The sequence below is a fragment of the Caenorhabditis remanei genome, chromosome X (assembly GCF_010183535.1).
Source record: "Caenorhabditis remanei strain PX506 chromosome X, whole genome shotgun sequence".
In the NCBI taxonomy this organism is placed as follows: domain Eukaryota; kingdom Metazoa; phylum Nematoda; class Chromadorea; order Rhabditida; family Rhabditidae; genus Caenorhabditis; species Caenorhabditis remanei.
In genome coordinates this window covers 2,152,181-2,179,872 of record NC_071333.1, presented here as the reverse complement: position 1 = coordinate 2,179,872, position 27,692 = coordinate 2,152,181, and the positions used below count along the sequence as shown (strand labels likewise).

The 27,692-nt window shown below is 36.9% G+C and overlaps 4 protein-coding genes across 4 annotated transcripts; 2 read left to right on the top strand and 2 right to left on the bottom strand.

The window, feature by feature from the left end:
- Window positions 1-57: 57 nt before the first annotated feature.
- On the top strand, window positions 58-3,106 carry GCK72_022441 (uncharacterized protein; the record flags this gene model as incomplete). Its single annotated transcript, XM_053734829.1, has 3 exons — window positions 58-162; window positions 1,404-1,662; window positions 2,868-3,106. 3 exons carry the CDS (start codon window positions 58-60, stop codon window positions 3,104-3,106), a joined length of 603 nt encoding a protein of 200 aa, XP_053578395.1.
- On the bottom strand, window positions 2,973-11,939 carry GCK72_022440 (uncharacterized protein; the record flags this gene model as incomplete). The annotated part of the gene is made up of 9 exons (XM_053734828.1): window positions 2,973-3,050; window positions 4,497-4,629; window positions 5,736-5,864; window positions 6,017-6,177; window positions 9,671-9,931; window positions 9,982-10,106; window positions 11,463-11,622; window positions 11,669-11,726; window positions 11,896-11,939. The coding sequence occupies 9 exons, from the start codon at window positions 11,937-11,939 to the stop codon at window positions 2,973-2,975; spliced, it is 1,149 nt and encodes a 382-aa protein (XP_053578394.1).
- Window positions 11,940-16,542: 4,603 nt separating this feature from the next.
- GCK72_022439 (uncharacterized protein) lies at window positions 16,543-21,962 on the bottom strand (the record flags this gene model as incomplete). The annotated part of the gene is made up of 5 exons (XM_053734827.1): window positions 16,543-16,751; window positions 16,799-17,326; window positions 18,352-18,445; window positions 20,216-20,685; window positions 21,929-21,962. The coding sequence occupies 5 exons, from the start codon at window positions 21,960-21,962 to the stop codon at window positions 16,543-16,545; spliced, it is 1,335 nt and encodes a 444-aa protein (XP_053578393.1).
- Window positions 21,963-25,403: 3,441 nt separating this feature from the next.
- Window positions 25,404-27,406, top strand: GCK72_022438 (uncharacterized protein; the record flags this gene model as incomplete). Its single annotated transcript, XM_053734826.1, has 3 exons — window positions 25,404-25,408; window positions 27,107-27,179; window positions 27,230-27,406. The coding sequence occupies 3 exons, from the start codon at window positions 25,404-25,406 to the stop codon at window positions 27,404-27,406; spliced, it is 255 nt and encodes an 84-aa protein (XP_053578392.1).
- Window positions 27,407-27,692: the final 286 nt, after the last annotated feature.

Genomic DNA, 27,692 nt, shown 5'->3' with positions numbered 1-27,692 from the left:
ATTCTTCCAAATTAGGAATGTTTTAAAACTATGTTTACATGGATCAGTTGGTAAAAAATGCATCAAAAGAAGCCAGAAAAGCAAGCGGCACTCGCAAAAGTCATTGCAGCACACAGGGTTGCACTCAAATCAGAAGATCCCGAGGAGGGAAATTGGACGACGGTGGCTATGCTTCTACTGCCTCTCGAGATGGGATAGAGACGTCAGCGTGTGTCCGGAGTATCAGTGCTTCTAGAACCAAAACTCCTATTTTACACCGTATGGAAAGAAGTTGAGCGGAGGTTGTCAGGTGAGTTGATATTAGAAAAACTAGAATTTCGTAGGTGAGCACCGGCTTGTTTGGAAAAAATGTATCGGATATCCGAAACAGGGTTGGGAAATTCCGGGCCGGGCCGGGCCGGGCTGACAAAAATTCTTCCGGCCCGGCCCGGTCGGCCCGGATTCAAAAAATGTGCACCATTTTTTCACAAATTTCTGCAAAATTTTCATTAAAAAAAATTCAAAATTTCTCGAACGCTAAGGCTTTTACCGATGTTCTAAAACACAGTCGAAAAATCCACTTTTTTGCAAAAAAAATCAAAAAAAATTCAAGTTTTTTTCAGAAAATTTCAAATTTCTACAGGAGCCGGGCCGACCGGGCCGGGCCGAAAAAAATTTTTCAGTCGGCCCGGCCGGCCCGGAATTTCCCAACCCTGATCCGAAATTTTTTCCGACTTTTTTTCGGAGAACCGGAGAATTTTGGAGAATGCAAAAAATTTTCCGGAAAGTGTTTTGAAAACATGTTTTTGTTGCGTTTTTCAGAATGCGCATTCTCAAAAATGTTTATTCTTAATTAAAAGCTTTTACCAGTAAAAATTCAACCAAAGCAGAGTTTGGAGTGCCTGTCTGGGCATCCAGGTGTACAGGAAAACAGACAAATCGAAAAACACTTTTTATGTCAGCGTCTATCAATGTGCCCGTTTGTCCAGATGCCTTTTTTGTGGACATCTGGACATAGAGACATACAAACATACACAGACATTTGTGATTCTGGAAATTGTATTCTTTACATATAAATAGGCCATAAAATTAAAAAATCAACAAATGAGGACATAGGGGCATCCGGATAAACAGACACACGGATATACAGACAAAAGATTCGAGAAAACTCAAAATCATAAAGAGACTTTCTCAATTCTGAACATTTAGAAAAAACTAACAATAGAGTCTTCAAACATTTTGAAAACATACAATCTGGACGTCTGGACAGACACGCAGATACATTTTCAAAACCTAACTTTTTAATTCATGAAATTTCGAAATTTAAAGGAACCAGTTTTCGAAGTATCTGTTATTTGAAGAATTAAGATGCTGGACACCCGAACAAACATGATTTTCTCATTCCAAACATCTCAATTTTTCAGTACCTGACAAAATTTGGCGTCCACTACATCACGAGTGACAACTTCTTCTTCACCACCCGCCCAGTCCTTGGACAATTTATTGTTTCGGAGAAAACAGAAGCAGATAAGACACGTCAGGAGAAAGAATTTGCCATGTTCACAGAAAATTACGTGAACAAGGAATCAGCGAGACTCAACGGTCAGAAACTAGCTCCGAAAGTTTTAGTGGCGTCGACGTCTTCACCTGTTTTAGAAGAAGAAAGCCACCAAAAATCGAGAAGTAGGATCAGCCACTGGACCCTATCAAGCTCAACGATGATTTTGGGGAGGAGCAAGTGAATAGTCAAATGACGTTGAGTGGAGTGGATGAGTGTAAAGTGAGAGAGAGGGATTCGCAGACGCTCTGATAATTCATGAATACGTGCAAAACGTTGGATATGTTCTAGGAATTGGTGAGTTTACACAAAACATCAGGTAAAGCTGAAAGCGTGGTGTGCTCGATCGGTTGACGATCGTGAAAAGACCGACGAGTTTTTGCAGTTGAAAACTATTGAGATTGCAGTAGGAGTTTCCCGGAGTGGAAAACAAGAAGAAATAAGCGGGAGTTTTGTAGAGATAGGGGTTACTGTAGTTTGAAGAATTTTTGGGTTGCTGTAGCCAAGAATAGCGTGGCCTGGATATTGTTAAGGTCACTGTTGTCTAAAGTTGAATCCATAAATGGATACTCTAGCTGAGGTTATTGTAGCCTAGGTTACAGTAAGTCATTGCTGTCAGGATCATTGACACGATAGTTCGACAGTCAAGTTTACAAACGTGTCGGTTACTGTAGCTTCAACGTCATTTTCTGTATGTATCCGTAACAAAATTGATTTCGTGAGTATTGAGGACACTGTAGTTCGGGCACTGTACTTGTGAATCACTTTCGGTAAGCCTAAGCTACAGAAGTTTTTTTTAAGTGCATCTTTATTGTCTTTAAGCTAGGACAATAGAGTTTAGGTGATTGGCGCCTTTGGTTCCTGTACCAGTTCTCTAAAGTTACACCTTTTTTCCAGGTTTCGTCAAGGCGGCGGTGAAATGAGTCTCGACCGTGAAAACTTCAGCAAAATGATGTGTCTATTCTTGGTGGACAAGGCAAAACGAGGAATCAAAGTCTCCCAACCACCTAACCGGTGAATAAAAAGCTTCGATTATCTTTTCGTAACGTTGCTACGGAGATTGACAAGATTCTCGAGGAAATTTCGATACAAAAAGAGAAAATTGAATGAGAGAAGGAGAGGTTCGATCTGCCAGGAGTAAGAAGAAAACAATAAGAAGGTGGTGGCTGTAGAAAAAGAAGAAGAACATCTGGAGAGTGATACGGGGCCACCGACAAGGCCAGTGACCCCTAAGAAGAATGGCACGGCGCCAGTAGCCCGCACTTCTACTCCGAGTGCTCCGGACAATGCCCAACTTTGGATGTTCACCCGGGACTTGGTCAGTATGAAGGACTAACAAAGCAGGAGGAGTCGATGACACTTCAACAAATGGATGCACTTATTGGAAAGTTGCATCAGGACGCTCAGAATATCAACCAAAAAACCCGATTTTTCCCTACTGGAACCAATAGATTAATGGATGCTCGCTCATACGAATACAGTACTCATCGAGTCTTGAAGGGAGTACACAATCCTTCAATTATAGAGCTGAGGGCTTCTAAAGCTGGCGAAAGTGTCGATATTGCTTGAGGGATCATGTGGATGAGGTGGTATTGCAATGGGAAAAAACGGATAATAAGACTAGCAAACGATGTCGGAGGGTTGGCAATCAGATAAGAAGTGGATGAGAAGATGCAGAATAAGTGAGTAATTAACAACAAAATGTACTAAATATCCGTGAGAATACTCTTTAACTTTTGCCCTAAAACTAAAAACAGAAATTAGAACCTTTTTTTAGTAAAGTGCATTACCGCAATTTTATTGAAAGAAGGGTATCTTGCTGACGAGGCCAGCCCCTCTTTCATTTTAAAAACCTACTTTTGACTTAACTGTCCAAGATTAATGGCCGAAACAGATTCAGTTGTACTATCACAAAATATTCGATTCTCTGAAAAATTCACTGATTTTTCATAAGTTCAAAAACAAAGATAAATTTTGATTATTCTTGATAGAGAAAGCTAACAATATGACGATCTCCTAGTTAATGATTAAACAGAACATAATAATCGTGGTTTTTTCTACCATTTTCAGTTCTCCGTGGTACGTCAGTTTGCTTTCAAATTCTCCAGAAATCGCGTGAAAGATGCGCCAGATACCTCTAATAATCACTAAAAAACGCGTCAAAGGTGCATCATTTTGCTCTGAAATTTTCAAAAAATGCGTAAAAAGTGCGCCAGCTTGCTCTGAAATCCACTAAAAAGCGTCAAAGGTGCACCAGGAGGTCTAATATTTACTGGAAAACGCGTAAAAGGTGCGCCAGTTGGTTTTGAATTCCTTTAGAAAACGCTCCAAATTTGTGTCAATTTATCAGTTTGTCCGGATGTCCACATATTCTCGATTTCTATCAAATTATTTATTTTTCTACCCACCCATATGTCACTTCTTAAAACATGCATTTTTCAAATACCATTCTGTAAATTTAGATAAATTAAAAAATATATTCATGTAGCCGTAAAAACATACAAAATTCTGAACTAAAAATGTACATGCAAACAATTATATTAATATTTTCCGCTTCTTTCAATCTCATCGTATCTCTCATCGACGATCTTCCACTGGATTCCAAAATCATCAACGTCCTTCACTCTCTATCTACAGTAGGTGTCTTCTCTTGCAGGGATGTTTTTTAGCTCTCTGAAAATGTTAAAATTATTAATAATAAAATTGTTACTTGGCTCACATGGCACATCTATTTCATTGACCTACAATTGTTTGGCGAGGGATCAGACAAAAAAGTTTTCAATTACAAAAATAAAGACCTATATCATTTCTATAACGTAACAGGAAATAAGAATGATCGAACTTTTCATGGGAACGTGGCGAGCTTTTCAAGTTCGCCGATTTCATTTTAAAATGGATTTGTATCGATTTGAATACTTCTATTCTTTTCCAAATTTCCTTTCTAAACGAAAACTCTTACCGGTTCTATCTCTTCTTTTACTCCCACTGGTTGCTCTTCTTTATCCACCAAATATTGTTCTTGGTCTGGTCTCGGTCTTGGAATATTCCATCCGTGGGGAGGTTCTCTGAGAAGAAATAACATGTAAGTAAACCTTAAAATAAAAATTGAAACAATCCAATCCTTCTCCCTACCAAATTATCAAACACCCCTACATTCCCTATTTTCACAACACCCTTTCAAACCTCCCATATCTTCTTCTGACCACATACATTTCCGAAAATTCATTTCCCCTCACATCAAAGAGAATCAAAAAGAAGAGAAACGTCCACTCGCCTCACTTTCATTTCTATCTGTTTCAATGGGGGGAACATAGAGACAACCACAGATGTAATTCGACACCCTTTCTATCCCTCCTCTTTTTTTCTCTATCCGTTTCGCGAAACCTTCTCCAACTATTGCGCGAAAATAGAGAAGAAAAGAGGTCAGTTGGTTTGATTGAGGGAGGGAGAGACTCCAAAGAACAGCGGCTACTCTCTCTTTTTTTTCTCTCAGCGGGGCAATATATCTGTGGTTGTCCCTACGCTCCCGCATCAGAAAAGATTGAAATAAAAGTGGGACGAGGGTGTCATTTCTTTTTTTTGCTCTCTTTGAGGGTGAATGTTTTTTTTTTTGGAAGAGTGTATGGTCAAGAGAAGAGATGCGAGATTTTGAATCTGTTTAGTCTCTTTAGAACCTGATTAAAAAGTTTTTTGAGAAAAAAGAAGATTTGCCGGTGTTTTATGGGCAAGATTCTACAGAAAAAGGGAAAAAAAGGAAGTATGACTTTTCAAATTGTATATGTTCTACATTTCCAGGTTTTTGACTACTTGTCTATGTTTAGTCAAAAATGTCAACATTGATCGAGTATTTTGCAACTTTGTTAATCAAAAGTAGATATTACTCTATTCGCACACACTTTCAAGCTGCGAAATTTCAACCGGAAAGACTAGAGGACTGAAAACTGAAAAATGTAAAACAATGCGGGGTGAAAAGCTCAATTTCAATATTTCCCACCCGAAAATTTCTGTTTTCTCAGTATTTCATGTCGTGCAAATTGCTAACACAATGAAATCACAGATTTCTGACTCTTAAGACAGGATGAGTGACTAAAAAGTAGTATTCAAAAGTCTTTCGCGCTAAATTGTTTTTTTTCTTCATGTAAGCCGAATCCAATTAATTGAATTTTATTTTTGGTTTTTTATAACTTTCCAGACTTACCCGATAGTATTTGAACTCACCGTAGTATGGCAAACTCCACATTGCTGTCTCGGTTCGCAGAGTGTCCAAATTTTGGTTTCCTTTTGACGCTTGATTTGCAGAGTGTGAACACTCGACGGAGGTGGATAACTGAAAAGATATACAAATTGTAAAATGAGTCTGGATCTAAGGGAAAACGGACTTTCTCTCCTAAACTTCGATTCCAACACTGTCCCATGCACCGTATTCCGCTCGTGCCGCGTGCTTCCAAATCTCTGGCTTTCCTTCCGAACCCCGTTCACCTTGATGTCCTTCCCGACATCACACGTCGGTTTTTTTGATTCTCTGTGTATCCCACGTTGGTGATTGGGTAACGTCTTGCTGGGATTTGAACTGGTTTCCTTTTGGTTGAGACCTCGATTTTCACAACTTTGAGGGAATTCATTCCGATGTTGGTTGATGTCTGAAAATGTTATATTAGAAGAACGTTGTTTAAGAAAATTATTAACAAAACGAAAAAAAAAAGATATACAGTACTTTTTTTTAAACATTGACAACTTTTTTGTGCGGACACTTCCTAAGGAGTTATAGTCATTTTAAGTCAACAGGTCAAAAATCGCACTATTTTGCACTGAAATATAATAGGTCGATTTAAGGGTGAAATTACTTTGTCGTAATGTAACTCGCTACGGAGCGTCCGCACAAAAAATTTGCCAACTACAAAAATGGAGTTCTAGTCTCTTTGATCTCATAAAAAAGTTATTTTGTGGGACAGTTAGTTTTAATATGACAGGCTTTCAAAGTTGGGCATTTTCAACTGAAATTGGCTCTATTCTTTTTACCAAATAATAACCAAAAATTTCAAAAAAAACCAATTTCAATGTGGCTTACCTCCTCTGCTAGAGATCCAATCGAAGGATTCACGGAACCCACAAAAAACAGTCAATAAAATATAATATATAGCATTAATTAATTCAATAATAATCAGAAAACAAGGGGTCGACAACAACACATGTCATCTCGGTAAAAACTGAAGTTAGTGACGGACCAACTAACAGAGAGAAAACAAAGTAGGCGCAGACAGTAAGAGGGAAAAATGGAAAGAGGAGTGGGTCAGTCGACCGATAGCTATCTCTCTTTGTGTGCAAGGTCGACCAGAACCAACGTCATTTAGTGCGTACGCCAACCGATAAAAAAAGCGACTTGTCAAACCGCTTTTTCTTTTTTTCTTCAAAAATTTTTATTTTAAAACTGGAGAACGCTTTTAAAATCTAAATGGTGAAAGTCAGTCATGTGGTGGTTAAAACGCGAAAATCGAAATTATTGGATCGTGTCTCCCGGCACCATCGACAGTCAGATTTTGATCACTTTGTGGTATGTTATAGAACAAAGCAAGCCCTTCCTTTTCATAGTTGACAACCTTTTTGTAATTGTACAGTCTAGGGAAATATGACCTGTCAAAGTAGTAACACTCTGCGACAAAGACTTTCAGGGTTGCATCTTCAATTGGGTATACCTGATTAGGGAGAGTTTCCACTGAATTATTCACAACTACAAAAATAAAATTCTAAATTGGTGCAACAGGAAAAGCATTTTTTGAAAATTTTAAAATTTCTGGATTCAAATTATAAGCGCTTAAAATTGGCCAATTTTTACCAAAACTTTTTTAAATCAATATTTGTCTTTCTTATTTTTTTATCAAATAGACACACACATTGAACTATGTCTCTTTCTCTTACTCTCCTTTTCCCCACTGCATTCGATCACCAGTTGAAATGATGATAAAAAAGAAAAGATGATTAGAAGACCAAAAAAACTTCCAACTTATTTATTCCGAATGTACCCAATTGATATATTGATATCTATCCGAAAAACTGCGTATTCCTTCTCTAGAGTCCCTCTTTCTTCTTTCAAAAAATTTCATTACTCTTTATCTTCATCACAAAAACATAAAATCCACTTTCCATTTGAAACAGAAACATCACATGTAGGTATCCGTTTTTCTATCGAACACACGCACACAATGAACTATTTTCTCTTACATACTCCTCATCTTCCCACTACATTCGATCTCCAGAGGAAATGATAATAAAAAAGAAAAAATGATAACACTGGACTATTTTTGATACTGATAACAACGGAAAGAAAGGCAAAGAAACTCAATTTCCTTACAAATTTATATAATTTCTTTCAAGGGAAAAACACATTTTCTCTTTCCTTCGCGATTCACGATTTTCAAGAAGAAAGGGAAAATGAGAGTACATCTACACTTGTTGATGGTGGTTAGTATGGAACTTCATGCGGTCGGGTTACGGTAGCTTTTGTGGAAAACCCAACTTTGGAGGAAAGTGGAAATGAGTATACTTTTTGGGAAAGCTCTCAATTTTTTTGTAGATAATCAAACACTGTTTAAAAACGTTGTCGTTTTAGTACTGTAGTTTACCATGTTGCAAATATAGCTCTGGTAGTCACACCCTCTTAAAAAATGCTTTCCTCCAAACTCTCGCCAGGTATAAACGTTTTTATCAACAAATCACTCCTATTTTTGTTTTTCAAATTTTCTCTCCGTCTTCACCCCCGAAAAACGAAGTTATCTTTTATTTTGGGTAGCAGATAGGGGGAGAGAAAGAAAAAGAGAAGACCGCTGTTCTTTTGAGTCTCCCCTTCCCTCCATTCGGACAACTGCCCTGCCCTCTCTGCTTCTCTGTTTTTTTGTATTTTTGTATTTTGTATGTTTTTTTGTATTTTTTGTATTTTGTATTTAGTTGGAGAAGGTAACACGAAAGGGATAGAAAAAAAAAGACGAATGTTCGCGCTGCCCTTTTTCTATCCTTTTCAAACCTTCTCCAATCGGCATGCAAAAAAGATACGAAGAGAGGCCCACTGGCTGGGTTGAAAGAAGACGAGAATCGGAAGAATACGTCATTTTTCAATAAAAAATGTAAAAAACTGAAGAACGATTTGAACTTGTGAATAATTTTTTTCAGAAAATTTCCCATATTTTTGCCAGGTATATCTGAAAAATCAGTCTAAAGCGAGTTATGAGACAGCAAAATACCAAAAATCGCTTCTCGTCATGCAGTTTTTCTGTACATTTCAATAGAAATTCTTCTTGTCTGTACGCGAAATGCATTCATGAATGTTTATTTTTCGAATTTTTTTGAAAATTAAAAATCATGAATATGTTCCGCTATGAGCCTATGTTCACATCTGATTCCTTAAACAGATCTCAAGGAGCCACGCTGATCGAGCCAGGTAGATGGAAACGTTTTACAAAATTACCAATCGATAACAATCCAGGATATGTCTCAAATAGGATAGTTTGGTAAATTGAGCAGTTTCAGCCGGAGAAAGTCAGTTTTTCGGATGAATTTTGATAGGAAATAACAGAAATGAGTCAGCGACAACTAATTATAATCAAATCCATCTTTTTTCGATTTCCAGCGCTCCCAGCCACAAAATCCAAAAACACGCTATACTTTTGACGCGGCTGATTTTCAGAAAACCTGTGACTGAGTTGGGGACATGATTTGAAATTTTCGAAAAAAAACTTCTCATTATAGTTTTTTGAGACGCCGGATCGAATGGCATCAACCATTTTCTTATGCCGATTGCGGGAATTCCAGAAACGCCAAAATGGAGGGGGGCGCTATACTTATGACGCGCACCGTAGTTGTTTCCCCGTTGAAGAATTTTGATTTTTTTCTGAAAAAATCGGAAAATTTTCGAAAAAAGTTGTTTTTTCCAGTACTGAAATTTTCTGCCGGTCCGATCATAATCAATTTTCCCTGATCTTGATTTGAGAATTTGAAAAAAAAACTTTTTATTTTGCTCTTTTTGGGAAAAAATTTTGGAAAACACGTATGTAAAAAAATAAAAATTATCATAATTTCCTTCGTGGCCACCGCGTACCTCTTGCATGTGAGTCTTGCACTGGCACTGGATGTGATTGCAACCGTCCGTTTTGTTGGCCAAGTGGTTTTAATTTGGACAATTTTTGGAACCAGCGTCTTCCTTATGCCGCGATTGTTGCATTGTTTGGGCTCTTCGCTGGCTTCGTTCGATTCCGAAATAAATCCGAGACAGTCTGGTGTTGGGCACGGCTTGAGATTCAGATGACTGTTGTTGATGACAGCATTTTTCATTTTCATCACAAGTTCCTCCAGCTTCATAGTGTCGAAATCCCGAATTTTTCGCGAGTCACCAAGAACAATATCCTGAAAAGCAGAATAAATAAAAACATTTTATGATTATATTGTTTTCTTACCATTTCTTCATTCTTGATCATCACATTGACGCACAATCGGCAAACACTGTGTCCACAATGAAGTTTGTAGAAGCCGCTGTTTCCTATCTCGGTCGTAAAAGTCGGACATGTCTCGTTGGTAATGGCTGAAATTATATTGTGAAGGGTTGCTTTTCAAGGACAAATAATATATTTCTACAGTGAAAAACAAGTATTTACCTGGTGCTAAAAAAACAGTGAATAAAATAAAAAACAATATTTAGAATTTCAAAATAATCAGGAAAAAGGGTTAACAACAGCTCACTTAGTTATCTTGGTGAATAATGAAGTTAGGCAGGGACACGTATTCGAGAGAGATCAAAGTAGACGCAGACAGTAAAAGAGAGGGAAAGAAACGTGGGTCTGTTGATAGCTGTCTCTTGATTTATTTGTTTGCAAGGCCAACCATAATGAGATTGTCAGCCAATTGCAGACCCTCGATGTCCTGAAGAATTTGGAAGATTGGATACAAATTGACATCCCTCAACCTGTCTTATTTCTTATTGACAGCCCATGGAGCACAACGCAACCTTATCAGGGAAGGTACCTAGATGGACAAATATTGGACCATTTCTCCCGGCACCAATGATAGCCAGATTTTGATAATTTTGCGTCATGTTACAGAACAAAACAAAACCTTCCCTTTCATAGTTGAAAACTTTTTTGTCATTGTACAGACAACGGAGATATGACCTGTCCAAGTAGTAACACTCTGTGACAAAGACCTATGGGGTTGCCAACCTCAATCGGTTGTCGGGTGTACCTGATTTGGCACAGTGTTCGTCACATCAACGTCTGCTGGTATCTCATCTCCGGCTCAATCGCTTTTTTTGTCTCTTTCCTGATAACTGCAGTGAATGTAATGGTCGTCTTGGCGACATGTTTCCCAGAAAAGTGGCGGTAATTCAGAAGTCGTTGAAAATATAATAAATTTTTGTTATTTTCCGATTTTTCCCTAAGTACCGATTTTAATAATTGTAACAATTTCAAGTTCTATAATTAAATTAAATATATATTTAGTTAAGAAAAATTGTGCTCCATTGACAATTTATAGAACAGTTACTTATCAGTAGAGCGTGATTGCATCCTGATATCGTAGATTTTTCTAATCAAAAACGCGTCAACAACACGCCAGTGACTATAAGCTAGCTTTGAGAGCCCGTCACAGTGCTCTCACTGATTCTCAATTTTTGAAAATGCATATATTCTTGTAGATATATACTTACATTTTTGTAGTTTGTTTCCGAAATGACTGGTATAAAGATGTTTCAGTTTCTGGTTTTGAAACGTGCCTAATCCAACTTAATTCACCAATAAGTGAATGATTGTGCAAACAATTATACTACAGATTCTTTATTGAAAGAGAAGAAAAATACAAAAATTAAGACATCAGGAGTTGACACACTGCCATTCTCTTTTTAAATAGAAAATATCTTACCCCATTTTGAGAGTTATAATACTACCATAAATTATTTTGTCGGAGAAGTAATACTCAAGTGTTGATCCCGCTTCAACAGCATCAAAATGCGCCCTCAAATGCTTCAGAATGTCAACAACGTCCTTGCATCGATTCTTCTCACAACTGAAGTGTGTCCCAATTTCACGGCCAGTGGTAATCCAATCCTGAAATTGAATCGATTCAATTTTGTTCCAAATTAGACACCCTTACCTTCACAAACAATGTTCTAATTGGAGGTGTTGATTTCGGAGACGAAGAAGTTGGTTGACTGATGGGAAGTCATCTGAAGTCGCAATAACGGTGAGCTTCTTGCAGGTTTTGATCTGGAAAAGGACACGGTTTTAAAATCGAGTTTCTCTATATGAAATAGGAACTTCCAATTTTGATAGGGAATCGCGATGTCAAAACTATTCCGTTGTTATTTTGAATTTATATACCTTGTATTCAAAAATCCCCAATTTTCTATTTTTGAATCCAACATTTTTTCTGTGTGTCCCATGGCAAGAAACCTCCTTGAATCAAAACGTGCGCAAATTCTGGGGTGTGAAGTTTGCCACTTCTAGCGCCTATAACTAACCGGAGAGGTTTTTCGTGGAAAAGTGGTCAATTGAAAAAATATGTAACAAAATTGTTTTTTTTTCTAATAAGCCTTGAAATATTTATTCTAATAAGCCTTGAAATCGTGGCAAACTCTCAAAATCTACTAATTTCACAGTGGAACAAAATTTCATCTTTCACTAACGCTGTGTTTTTGAATTAGACTTTGCAAGAATTTGAATTTAAAGTATCTCGGTTTTCAGGATAATGACATTAAATTTTTATACTCATTAGAATTTCCCCCAACAGAATTCTTCCAGAAAACTTTTGTATAACGTCAAATCCCATCTATTTCCCTACCAAATTTTAAAACATCCCTACACTTCCATCTCTTCTTCCACCACATACGCTTCCAAAAGAACATTCCCCCTCAAAGAGAATAAATAATAAGAGAAATGACCCCTCGTCTCATTTCCATCCATCTGCTCTAATGGGGGAACATAGAGACAACAACAGATGCAATGCGACACCCCTTCTCTCTCCCCCTTATTATCTAATAGCATCTGTTGCCTCCGTGTCGAGGAGGCTCTATTTCTTCATTTGATTAAGTAATGCAAAAAGGGGAAAGCGACCTCTTTTGATTAGCACTACTTGCAGAGTGCTCATTTCTCGTATGGCTATGGGAAAAATAACGTATCCGTATTTAGATCGTCAAGATTTTTATTCCCGTTACCAGATACCTGCCAAAATGTGCAAAAATCGATTTTAAAATGGCTTACCTCCTCTGATAGAATTCCCATCGAGGGATTGACAGAATTCATAAAAAGCAATAAATGAAATATAATATAAAGCAATAATTAGAATTTTTAAAAAATCAGAAAAAAGGGGTCGACAACAACACGAGTCATCTTGGTATATACTGAAGTTAGTGTGGGACAACTAACAGAGAGAAATCAAAGTAGACGCAGACAGTCCAAGACAGAGAAAGATGAATCAGTCAGTCGATAGCAGTCTCTCATTTTGTTTGTATGCAAGGTCGTTTAGAACCGAGATAAGAAAAAGCGACTCTTTTAGTTTTTTTATTGCCAACTCATGGAACACAATGTAACCTAAGACGGTACCTCCCTTTCATCAATTCCATTTCTAGACTAATTCTGTAAAAAACCAGAATAATCCAATAGCCAAATATAATTGAAAAGTGAAGGAACTGAGGTAAAGGAAAGGAATTCATATCTGGACTTAGAAAAAAAATTATTATCGTTTAGTAGTGATTGAGACACAAAAATTGGAAATGTTGAACGGTGACTCCGGAACTACCGATGGTCAAATTTTGATTATCTTGTGCAACATTATAGAACAAAACAAAATCTTCATTTTCATAGTAGACAACTTTTTTGTGATTGTATACAGGGTGGCTAATAAGTATACAACGCTCTTAATTCTTGGATATTCGGCGGGAAAACGCTTGAATCAACAAAAAAACGTTATTAATAGCTGGAATGTTCAAAATAGATTTAGTATACGAAAGGAATTCGAAGTTGGATACTTTGCCTTTGATACAGGCCATCAGACGTAAGACGCCAAAATCGCCTGTGCGCCGCGTATCGGGCGTGATCTGGACTTATGATAAACATTGTATTATTGAACCTTTTTCCAACCGTCAAAAGCAGAAACTTTTGTTATCAAAAGGTGATAGTAGGCCCCCTTAACGTTACCAGGCCCCTAATTACTTTTTTTCTAAAACTGTGATGGTCTGGGCCGCGGTGACATCTTACGGTAGAACTTCGTTAGTTTTTATTTTTTTAAATGCGAAAATTAACTCGGGGTCTTCCAAAACTTGGCTTTGAAGGATGTTTTGTTCCTCTGTACAGCTCAACACTCTACTGGACTCTTTTTCATCTTTCAACAAGATTGGGCTACGTCCCACAGTTCCAAATCAACAAAATTCATCATCTCTCTCATTTTCCTGGCTGCTGGAACAACGTCTTTAGGCCTTCCTCGTCGGCGGATCTCAATCCGATGGATTTTGTCGTATGGGAATATTTGGAGAGCGAGTTATCAGGAATCTCCTACAACACGGCCGTTGCTCTCAAGACCGCCCTTCAGAAGATATGAGACGAAGTCGACGTTGACTACCTGCGGCGCACAGGCGATTTTGGCGTCTTACGTCTGATGGCCTGTATCAAAGGCAAAGTATCCAACTTCGAATTCCTTTCGTATACTAAATCTATTTTGAACATTCCAACTATTAATAACGTTTTTTTGTTGATTCAAGCGTTTTCCCGCCGAATATCCAAAAAGTAAGAGCGTTGTATACTTATTAGCCACCCTGTAGTCTGATGAAATATCACCTGTCAAAGTTGCAACACTCTGTGACAAAAACCTCCGCGGTCGCAACTTCTATTCGGTGTACCTGACTAGGGAGAGCTTCTACTGAACTATTAATAACAACAAAAATTAGGACCTAGATTGGGAAAATAAACAAAATATGTTTTTGAAAAATTTAAAGTTTTTGGATTCAAATTATAAGTGCTTAAAAATTGTCAACTTTTAGCGAAAATTCAAAACGTTTTTTTTTTCAATCTCTACATATTTCAAGTCTTTCAACCAAAAACGTTTTTAAAATGGACTAATCTAAAATTTCAGATTTTAGTCCGGAAGTACCTAATTAACATACTGACATCTATCAAAATGTCTGCATATCTGCTTTATAGCGTCCCTCTTCGTTTTCCTGAAAACTTCTGTAATTTTTTCTTCTTTTTAACAAAAAAAAAAACGATTCAATTTCCCTTCTCTCCATTTGAAACAGAAACACTACCTGTCTTTCTCAATTTTCCATTGAACACACACTCCTATATGTAGTTGATATGATTTCTTTCCTTGATGAACTCTTCATGTTTTTGATATACAAGTGGCGCCCTTGGGAAAATCATCATAACTCATCAAAAATGTTCCAAATTAATCGAAACATGTACCAAAAGATGTGTCTTAAGTTTTTCTACAAACAAACATCAAAAAGTTACATTTTTAGAAAAAAAATGTTTCTAATTTTTTTCACTCAAAAATGTTTTGATTCCCATTTTTTCCTAATTTTCGATATTCTCTCGCTATAAAACGAACATACCTCTTACAAACTGGATACAAAATGCTTCATCACAGATAATAAAACACATACGTGTATCCTTTGTTCGTTTTATAGCGAGAAAATATCGAAAATTAAGAAAAAATGGGAATCAAAACATTTTTGAGTGAAAAAAATTAGAAATTTTTTTGTCTAAAAATGTAACTTTTTGATGTTTGTTTGTAGAAAAGCTTAAGACACATCTTTTGGTACATGTTTTGATTGATTTGATGCTCATAAAATAGAATGCCGCTTCAACATAATTTTTTGTTTATTTGAGTGTTTTGCATTAAATACTCAATAACTCCAAGAGAAAAACAAAAAGTTTTTTTTTCGAATTTTCAAATCACGATGAGGAAAAATCGATTATCAAAAAATATCAAAATTGGAACTATTTAAAAAAACTGAAAAAGGAAGAGGAGGTGAGTCTATTTGTTGTTTACTTCTACAAAAGGTGATGTTGGGTAACTTTAAATCTTACGCTCATGGGTTACGGTAGTTTTCGTGGCAAAACCTAATTTTGACAAAAAGTAGAGATGAGTATACTTTCGACTATGTTCTCAACGAGCTGAATTCAAAAGTTATGGTTTCTGATAGGATACTGTACTACCGTAGATCAGGAGATCGTAGTTTTCCTCCCTCAATCCGGTCAGTTTCCCTTTTTCTTCTCTCTTTTTTCGCGATAGTTGTAGAAGTTACCACAAAAGGGATAGAGAGAAAAGACCGAGCGAGTGGTAGATGTTCCGGCTGCCCTGTTACTATCATTTTCAAATTTTCTTCAATTGGCATGCAAAAAAGAGACGAAGAGAGGTCCACTTTCTGGGTTGAAAAAAACAAGAATCGGAATAATTGCTTTCCTTCGGGAACTGATAACAGAGAAGCCCCGAAAATAAATGAACCAAATACACTTTTTGAATCACTCCCAACAACTCATAGACCTTCATGTTCCTAATGCGAAAAGAGATCACGGTGAAAGCAAACCCCACTCTTTCGCAACAGTTACTCGCCCGTCGTCCGTTTCCTCTTTCCTCCCTCTTCCACCTGTCCTTCAACCCGTTGTGACAAGTATGATGAAATAGTAGGTTGCGTGCTGTTCAGTGGATTCTTTACTCTCTTTATTTACTTTAGAATAAGATAAAACAGAAGGCTACTGGCCATATATATATACACAAAAACATATTTATAATCTTGGGTATATGCTTCATATTGTTCGAACTTCCGGATGATTGGTAAGCTGAAATACAAATATATTTAACTGGAAAAAAACTGTACGCTTTCTGAGCATGACTAGATTTTTACAGACTTTCCCCTTAACCAAATGGTAATAAATTCACCTTCATTTTCGAAGTTTCTGTGATCTCGGAATTTTTGTAACGCCAGACAAGATCCTTGACCATTCCCAGAGTCTCGGTGAGAATTCCGATCGCTATTGCTGACCTCTTGAGTCATCCATCATGTTCTGCTGGTTTCCATTTGCTCTCCCTCTCGATTCATATCTTCTCGAGGTGGTCTGGTGTCCATCAAATCGGCATCCAATCACAATTGAATCAAATTCTGATGACGTTGCATGCTGATCTCGATTCGAGGGCTGGTACTCCTGGTTATATTCTTCATTCCAATGATTTTTTCTGGAGTCTGAAAATATGAGACTGTTTAGAATGAAGCAATTTCCAAAGTCTCACCTTGTTCTCTTGGATCGTAGCAATATCTCGATTCCTCTCTTGAGTACTCATGATTTCCATTGTAACCATTTCTGAATTGATATGGTCTCCCGTGTTCTTGAGAAGAACGATCCTGGTAGTTGTTCCTCACTCCTTCGCTTCTTCTGGAATCCTGACAATCTCCTCGATCGTACCCATTGTTGTTTCTGGGAGGTGCTGACTCATGACGGTATCTTGAGTCATTCCACCAATTCTCTTGATTTCCATTACATCCAAACTCATAATATGGTTCTGATCTGCTAGTCGACGGAGCACCATGGAATGCGGGCTCAGTTGGATAGTGGTCTTGATAGCCATCCCTTGGTCCGGACCATTCTCGATCTCTTATGGAATCCTGATTGTGTCGGCTTGATGAAGGTCCTTGGCCACGGTCCATGGCGACACTCCTACAATTGTTCTGGTTTCCTTGTCGCTCTCCATTCTTCTCCATTTTTGAAGCCTCCACTGTTTTACGTTGCATTTTTAGACGACATTTAGACAACTTGCCAGCTGAAAGAGAACTGGTGTTTTTCACGGCAGTAGATTCAGACATGAAATGTGTTTTAATTGAGATCTTTTAAAAAATACGAATTGTTTTGTTTTTTTCCCGTTCTGTTCAGAAAATGGGCTTTACATACAATTGTAGCAAGTGGTTTTTGGAAAAGTATCTATTTAGAACCTTTTTTGGTCTTGAAAATATGAAAATGTAACACTCTTCTAAAAAAATTTTTGTTTCAAGAACGTCTGAATAAGAAAGTACAACTGATCTGGATTATTTTCCTAGCACTATAGTTGCATCCTATCGTTCAAAAACTCCTAGTTTTCTCTTGTGGTGGAAATCCAATTGATCATAACATCTTCTAAAACTGAACAGCAGAGCTCGAAAGCACATAACAATTAAAAATATGACTAATTCTTTTCAAAATTCATCTTTGAGGTCCACTCCTCACAGATCGCTACACTTCTAACGTACTAACTTGAAAAACGTACTTGTCATATTTTTCTACCACAAAGCTCAAAGCCAAACACCTCAAATGAAAGAATAAAAGAGAATAGTTTTCGAAATGTTTAATTGTCAGAAGGCTGTGTTTGTTTTCTCTGTGTAGGCGTGAGTCATAAAAGAAGCCGTCTCGAAAAAGGAGAGAGACTGAAAGAGACAAGAATGTGTCATTTGATCATTATCATTGAAAAATCGGTTGTAAGAAAATTTTGTTAAATTTGAAAATTTTGAAGAGATTTTTGTGAATTCAGAAGGTTGTCTGGTTTCAAATGTGTATAAGGTATAATCATGACAGGAGGTGATGGAGTTGGGAACAAAATGTAAAAATTTTGATAAGGGACCACACGAAATTTTTCTGAAACTGAAATTTGAAACAGTTTCAAAAAAAGTTTAATACTATTTACGAACACTACATAAAATATGCTACAATCATATGTAAATCATAATTTCTGAGAAAGTCTAAGTACATTCCAAGAGAAGGACAAAAAACCGATTTTGTGACTCAGATTTTTGAAATTAACTCGAAATAACTTACCAAGTTTGCCATTGATGCTGCTGGTTTGTGTGGGAGTTGGAGTCAACGTTCCAGAAGTCGTTTGACTTCTCAACTTTTCTTTTCTAGCTTTTGTCTGAAAAAATATTGGCTCTGTTTTGGAATCGGGTGCCGGCCATCAAAACTTGGGTGCCCTAAAAAAATCGGGTGCCGGTCAAAAAAATCGGGTGCCCAAAAATCGGGTGCTCAAAAAATCGGGTGCCCAAAAATCGGGTGCCCATAAAATCGGGTGCCCAAAAATCGGGTGCCCATAAAATCGGGTGCCCGCCGTTTTTTTCAAAGAATTTCTTCTTTTTTGTTTTTTTTGCTTTTTGTTCATTGAGATGAAGTTATATTAATACACGTGTTTATTGCGAAAAATCAGAATACCAAGTCAACATCAAACAGATTTTTACTGTTCTTCTTCTTCTGTGGGCGGCTCGGAAACGACGACGTCATTGACAGTGATGTCACCAGAGATAACAAGATAGCACCCGATCCGGCACCCGATTTTTGATGGCCGGCACCCGATTCCAAAACAGAGCCAAAATATTTTACGTAAGTACAAGCCAAAAATATGCAGAAATCGTTTTTAATGTGGCTTACCTCCAGTGATGTTCGAGGGTTTCCCAGAGTCCATAAGAACCAGTAAATGGAATATAATATTCAGAAATAATTAGAATTAAAAAATAATCAGAAAGAAGGGGTCGACAACAGCACGAGTCGTCTTGGTATACACATACTGAAGTTATTGGGGACAACTAACAGAGAGAAAACGAAGAAGACGCAGACAATCAGAAAGAGGGAGGGAGGGGTGAGTCATAAGGTTGACCAGAACCAATGTCATTTAGTTTTAATGTTATTCGCACACCCAACCGATGAAGAGGGCGACTCATGGCCTGTTTCTCTTCTACCCTTCTATTTGCGTGGTCCAATAAGTCGTAATTGTGCATAGAGTCCGTAACATTAGAAGCCACCAACATATTTCAAATTTTCCATACCACCGAAACATCTGAAATAATGACAGTACAAAAAAAATTTGTTAAGAATTAGAATAAATGAAAGCAGCGACGGAAATATTGAAAAAAAAAACAAAGGCTGACAAAGATCAAGATAACCCTACACGCAAGAAGGTTGACTTCTCGTTCTATTAGTTTGTTCAAGAATTCTCATAAATAATCTGTACATATTTCAAGTCTTTCAACTAAAAACTTGTTGTAAAATGAAATAATACAAAATTTCAGATTTTAGTCATGAAGTACCTAACTAACATACTGACATCTATCCAAACGTCTGCATATCTCCTCTATAGAGTCCTTTTTCGTTTTCTTGAAATCCTCTGTAACTTTTTTTTCTTCACAACAAAAACGATTCCATTTCCCTTCTCTTCATTTGACACACACACGCACACACACACACACACTTGATATACTTTGCGGTTTTTGAAAAATGGAAAGAGGAGGAGGTGAGTCTATCTGCAGTTTACTTCTATAAAAGGCAATGTTGGGTAACTTTAAATCTCATGCTCTTGGGTTAGCGTAGTTTTCGTGGCAAATCCTAATTTTGACGAAAAGTAGAGGTGAGTATACTTTCGAATATGATTCAAATACACTTTTTGAAGCACACCCATGTTCCAACCGCGAAAAGAGACCACCGTGAAAGAAAACCCCACTCTTTCGCAACAGTTACTCGCCCGTCGTCCGCTCCTCGTTTATCCCTCTTCCAGCTGTCCTACAACCCGTTTCGACAATGATGATATGATAAAGTAGCAGGTTGCGTGCTGTTGAGTGGATTTTTTACTTCTTTTATTATCTTTTATTTAGAATAAGGTAAAACAGAAGGCTACTGGCCATATATATATATATACAAAAACATATTTATAATCATTTGACTCTGGGCGCCTCGTGTCATATTGGTCTTGATGTTGATAGTAGTTATCTCCCCAATAATTTCTGGAGTTCCGATATCCTTCTCGTGAGAATCCGGGACCAAATGTTTCCAAGTTTTGACGATATTCTGTGTCATTCCACCAATTCTCCTGATTTCCATTATAGCCAAACTCATATGGTTCTGATCTGCTAGTTGACGGAGCTCCATGAAATGCGGGCTCAGTTGGATAGTGGTCTTGATAGCCATCCCTTGGTTCGGACCATTCTCGATCTCTTATGGAATCCTGATCGTGTCGGCTTGATGAAAGTCCTTGGCCACGGTCCATGGTCACACTCCTACAATTGTTCTGGTTTCCTTGTCGCTCTCCATTCTTCTCCATTTTTGAAGCCTCCACTGTTTTACGTTGCATTTTTAGACGACGTTTGGCACTTTTTGACAACTTCCCACCTGAAAAAGAACTGGCATTTTTCATGGCAATAGACTCAGACATGAAATGTATTTTAACTGAGATTTTTCAAAAAATGTAATTTTTTTCTGTTTTGTTCAGGAAATAGGCTTCACATACAATTGTAGCAAATTTCATGTGGGTTTTTGAAAAGTATGTATTTAAAAAACGTTTTTTTGGTCCTGAAAAAGGTGAAATTGGAAAAATATTTCATATTTTTTCCAAAAACTACATAATATGCTACAATTATATGTACATAATATATATTTTTCGGGCGGTCAAAACACATTCCATTTGAGAAGGACATAAAAGCTGATTTTGTGACAGAGCTTAAGGAAGTTAACTCGAGAAAACTCACCAGGTTTGCCATTGGTGTTGCTGGTTTGTGCGGGAGCTGGAGTCGAAGTTCCAGATGTCGTTTGACTTCTCAACTTTTCTCACAATTGCTCAGCTCTTGTAATTTCCGTCTGAAAAATGTTTAGTTTTTGACGGGTTAATGTATTGTTCCAAAATCCTCATGAAAAGTCTGATACGATTCAAAATGAATATATTCTTGGTAACCTGAGTTACTTTAGCGCTGGTTACGGAAGTTCTACCGTTGAAATTGTTAGATGAAGTCAGTTTTTCAAAAAAAATTCAAACTTAAAATCGTTTTTTTATAAAAGGTTGTTCTTAAACTTGAGTATACTTTCGGAAAAACTCTCAACGAGCCGAATTTCAAAGTTATGGTTTCTGATGGGATACTGTACTACCGTAGATCATGAGATCGTCGGTTTTTTTTGTTGTAAAAATGGAACAGTGTTTCAGAACTATTTTCCGACCCAAAAATTTAAATTTTCTCAGTATTTCATATTGGTTAATTAGCTAACACAGTGAAATCAGAGACTTTTGACTATCAAGGCAGAATGAATGACTACGCGGTCTGTATTCACTAGTTTTTGGGCTGAAGCGTCACGATAATATTTTGGTGGTCAGGTGAAAACCTTCTTCATTGAAGGAAGAGAAGTGTCACAATCTTTCTTCGCGTTTTGTTGTCATACGTTTTCTCAGGCTGACACATACACAAAAAATTTCGAACATTTATATCAATATATGCGTCCTAGACCTGAATTTGTGACTTTTGAGTCCGAAATGAATAAAAACTACGAGAACAGTAACGTATCTGTATTTAGACCGTCACGAATTTCACTCCCGTTACTAAATACAAACCAAAAATGTGCAGAAATCAATTTTAATGTGGCTTACCTCCAGTGATGTTCGAGGAATTCCCAGAGCCCATCAGAACCAATAAATGAAATATGATATGAAGAAATAATTAGAATTTTAAAATAATCAGATAGAAGGGGTCGACAACAGCACGAGTCGTCTTGGTATACATATACTGAAGTTAATGGAGAACAACTAACAGAAAGAAAACAAAGAAGACGCAGACAGTCAGTGAAAGAGGGGCGAGTCATTTGCTGGTTGTCGCTTTATCTCTTTTGCTTGCAAGGTTGACCAGAACCAACGCCTCTCGGTCTAAATGCAATTCGACACCCACCAGATGACGAGAGTGAATCATCGACACGCTTTCTAATGTTTCTCTCTTCCTTTTGTCCAATAAGTCATAATTGTGCATACAGCCCGTAACATTAGAAGGTAACTGTGTATGGGGGTGAGAAAGAGGGAAAACGTCCTACATCAATATTTTGTGTTAAGGACTTAGAAAAGTTTTGTATCTGGAAAATATTTGAAATTAATAAACCACCAACAAATTTTTAAATTTCCATATTCTGACACCAAAACATCTAAAATTATGACAGTACCAAAAAAATCAGAGGCAAGTGAGAAAAGCCAGTTTTTTTTGGATTATTTGTTAAGAATTAGAATAAAAGAAAGCACCGACGGCAATATTGAAAAAACAGCAAAATTTAACAGAGATTAAGAAAACCGTACACGCAAGAATGTTGATTCTAAATGTAAGTTGTATTAGTTGGTTCAAGAATTCTCATAAGTTGATGAGACATCTGGATGAAACGACACAGATCAACAGATTGAGTGCTAATAGAAATCCATACAATACACACGCAATAACAGATACTTTCTTCCTGGTTTTTCATATAGACTTTTCCATATATAAGTGGGAAGTCATTCTCATCAGAAATTGTTTGAATTGAAGAAAAATGAGAGAAACATTTATTAGGTTCCAAGTTGGTTGAATTTCAAAAGTGACTCACACTCAACCATTTGCAAATTCACAATTCTTTTTAGGTAATGGAGAGCAATCAAAAAGTGGTCAACTACAAAAATGTGCAAAATGTTCGGCAGATAATTTTGAGATATTGTCAAAACAAAAAAGTTCCGACTTTTTTTCTCACTACAATTGCGAACTTAGTGCAAAATTACTACTGATTCTGCATTCTGACGTGAAAAAAAATGTCGGCACTTTTTTATTTCGACAATATGCGCCTTTAAAAATGCAGAGAAACGAGACACTATCACATTTTTAGCACGCTCTCTTACTTTTCAATCTTGAAACGAGCGTATCTCAAAAATGGGCGTAGCTATTAAAAAGTAATCAACTACAAAAGTGTGCAAAATGATTAGCAGATCATTTTTGTAGCTTGAAACATTTTTATAACTCCATTCACTTTTGAGATATGCGCTTTTAGATATAGAACTCCAAGGCTTTACCAACTATAAAAATGCATTAAAAAACCCTACACTTAATTTCAAGTCCTCTTCAAATGTCCTTCCAGATGTCCATCAACCCGGTATGATGAAGTAGCAGAGAACGTGTAGTTCAGTGTATTTTTTACTTCTTTTATTATACATACATCAGAATAATAAATATAGAGGGCTACTGCGAATATACACATATATACAGAAACAAATTTATAATCCCTGGATATATGCTTCATATTGTTCGTGGTAACTTCTGGAGTTTTCGCGATATTTCGAGTCGAGTGGCTCCTGATGTGGACGTTAATGTTGTTGGCTCTGTTCTTAATTCCACGTCGAACTTATCGAACTTCCTGATGATTGGGAAGCTGAAATAAAAATACATTGGACTTGAAAAAGGCTTAAGCTTAAGTTTTCTGGCATTACTAGCTTTGAACAGACTTTTCCCGTAACCAAATTGTAATAGAATTTACCTTAATTTTCGAAGTTTCTGTTCTCCTGGTTTCCATTTGCTCTCCATCTCGATTCAGATCTTCTCGAGCTGGTCTGGTGTCCATAAAATCGGCATCCAATTTCAATTGATTCGAATCCTGATGACGTGTCAGGCTGATCTCGATTCGAAGTCTGGTACTCCTGGCGATATGCTTCATACCAATAATTCATTTTGGAGTCTGAGAATATGAAACTGGTTAGAATCTAGCAATTTCCAAATGTTAACCTTGCTGCGGAAAAATAAGAATTTAGTGATTATTGATCTGATTCTCGAGTTTTGAAAGTTCAACCGACCTTAACCGATTCTAACCTAAAATTTGCTGAATATAATGTAGTTTTTTGCTGTTTTAGGCTCAGAATATCGGTTTTAGCCGATCTCAACCGATCTCAATTGATATTAAACAGTTTTAGTCCATTTCAGTCATAAGGCTTACCTTTTGGTGGACCTGGGTAACATGCCATGGCGGCTTCAAAATAGCCTTGGAGCTTTGGAGCTTCTTCTTTGTCTTCTTCTTCTTCTTCTTCTTTTACTACTGCATTCTTCTTTTCCTTTTGATCTTTTTTATTATTTTGAGCCTTAGCCATAGCCATTTGCCTTCTCGAGCTTCGCCGATGGCAGACAAGGCCCTCACCGCTCTTAACAACTTCCTCTTGATCTTCGCCATTTGATTCTTCTTCTAATTCTGAAGTCAATTTGCTGGATAAGGTCCGAATATAGATTTGTTATAAATTTTTAGTGGTACATGTTACCCATGATACCTACTAAAGTTTACAAATAGTTAGGTAAAAACGCGCTAACAAATATTTCTGTGATCTGTATGAACCTAGCTCAACAATGATTTCTCGTTGTTCTCGATAGACTCATCGTAACTTTTTTGAATTCAGCCGTTCGGCCGAAAACTAAACTGTGAAAACAAGATGAAGTCTTTTTCTATGAATTTCATTCAATTTCCTATGGAGATCTCAACATTTCGACTCAAATGCGACAAGAACCAAATTACTGTCAAAAGTTGGCATTTAATTGGCGACAGAAAAAAAACATGGTTTTGACGAACAGAAATCGATTTTAATGTGGCTTACCTCCAGTGATGTTTGAGGGATTCCCAGATTCCATGAGAAACCAATAAATAAAATATAATATTAAAAGATAATTAGAATTTGAAAATAATCAGAAAAGAGGGGTCGACAACAGCAACATAGTCGTCTTGATGTATACTGAAGTTAGTGGAGGACAACTAACAGAGAGAAAATATAGAAGACGCAGACAGTCAGAAAGAGGAGTGAGTGATTTGCTGGCTGTCGATCTGTTTTGTTAGCAAGGTTGACCAGAACCAATGTCATTCAGTGTCAATGCTATTCGTACACATGACCGATGAAGAGGGCGACTCATGGCTTGTTTCTCTTTTACCTTTCTGTTAGCGTGGTCCAATAAGACATAATTGTGCATAATTCAAATTTTAATTTAATTTCTTTATTTCATCGAAGGGCGGAAACCACTGACACGAGAAAATGAAATGGTTTTTGAATTTACACGCATACAGTCAGTAACATTAGAAGGTAACTGTGTATGGGGTAAGTAAGAGGGAAAAAGTTCTACATCAATATTTTGTGTTAAGGACTAAAAAATGTTTTGTAACTAATGAATATTTGAAATTAATAAACCCCCGATATATTTTCAAATTTCCATATTCTGACACCAAAACATCTGAAATTGTGACAATACAATAAAAAATAGGGACAAATGAGAAAAAGCCCGTTTTTCATGGGATTAATTAGACATTCGAACAAAAGAAAGCCCCGACTGTAATATTGAAAAAACAAGGGCTCCAGATAACCCTACCCGGAAAAAGGTTGAATATTCGTTATATCAGTTCCTTCAAGGATTCTTATAAATTGATAGGACATCTTGATGAAACGACACAGATCAACAGATTGAGGGCTAATAGAAATCCATACAATACAATAACAGATACCTCCTTCTTGTTTTTTCATATAGACTATTCCAAATAAACGTGGGTAGTCATTCTCATCAGTAATTATTCGATTTGAAGAAAATGGAGAGAAACATTTATTAGGTTCCAAGTTGTTTTAATTTCAAAAATGACTCACACTCAACCAACTGAAAATTCACAGTTCTTCTCAAAAACTGCTCCTGGAAAGCAATAAAAAGGAATCATGGATGTAAATGTAAGATGTTTTGAAAAAAAACTTTATCATTTTTATCTTTCAATCTTGAAACGGGTATCTCAAAAATGGGCGGAGCAATCAAAACATGGTCAACTACAAAAATGTGCAGAATGTTTTGCAGATCATTTTTGTAGTTGACAACATTTTTATAGCTCCACACTTTTGAGATATGCGCTTTTGAGATATAGAACTCCAAGATTTAATCAACAATACGAATGCACCAATTCCTTCACTCAACTTCAAAATCGAAACTCAAAAAACACTAAAAAACTAAAACTTTTCAAGCTGAAAAAAGGTTTTCCGGTTCATACCTCGGCTACCATTGATATGTAGTATCACCACCTTATTTTCCAGGCCTCTTAATAAAATTCTTCAAAGCGCGGCAAACCCATGCTGTGTCTTATTAGTAATTTGCCAAAAATTATTGTTTTTGGTCTTTTGGATTTTCTATCTTAGATTACTCCAAGACTTAATTAATTATACGAATGCACAATTCCCTTTTTCCCTCACATTTTTCGCTTTTCTAATTACACATTCTTCTTAATCCTAATACGCGACGTGCATGTCCTGCGTCTCCTCTCTCCCGCGTAGTGTCTCTCTACTAATCTAATCCGCATGACCGCACTCCCAGAAATTCTATTAATATCTGAATTTCAAATCCTTTGAGAGACGCAGGAGGGTGGGTGAGGTCTGAGCATTGAGTAGAGAAGACTCCGCCCATCTCTGGAAAATGTATATAAGCTCCGTCGTCAGAGGTATACGTTATATTTCGACCACAATGTGTAAGAGGTCAGGTATCACTATTTTTATTGAATACTAGTATTTTTATTTATTTATTCCGACATATTTTGATTACTAGTGGAACAAGTGAGTTTGGGTATGGAAATTGATGCGGGGGTTTCACTTTTGCGTTTATTTCTTTGAAAAACTAAATTTCCCTGTTTTTTATGTTACATCTGAACATAAGAGGGGGATTCTTCATGGCTAGTGCTGTGTACTATTCCTACTTTAATCTGTTACATTACTGCTTTCAAAAAACTTGGCACTTTTCCAGTTTTCAATTCTCAAACAAACATCTTTCAGATTTTCTGAAAACTCGCCGAAATTGGACCCCAATCGTCAGCATCTCTGGAAAAAATTGAAACACACGTACTCAGTAAGTGTCATCAATGTAGACATCAAAAACAGTTAATAAATATATTTCAGCAATACCGAATTTTTGGTAAAAATCGAGCTGCGTTGCCGGAATTCGTGAAGGAGTTGCATAATAAGGACTATCAAAAGCACGTCCGCGATTATCCAGACTTGAAGAAATGCCTTCGAATTGCCAGACAATGGGAGACGGGAGCGGTCCCGCAGCCGGATGACATGGAACTGCCTTGAGAAGGAGAAGGATTTTCAAAACAAAAACAAATAAGGAGGATATGAGAGGCGGAGGATCAAAAACGTGATGAAATTGAGTCTCTATTATTTTTTTTTTGAAAACTGCAATAAATTTTGTTGTATAACTTTATCTCGATTCATAATAAAAATTCAATAAAACCATAAAACTCTGCGTCTCTCCTTCTTCCCTCCCTTTTGCTGCTTGCAAACTACCATCTTTGAAAGCGCGTATCTCAAAAGAAAATGGATTTATAAAAATGTTGTCAACTACAAAAATTATCTACGC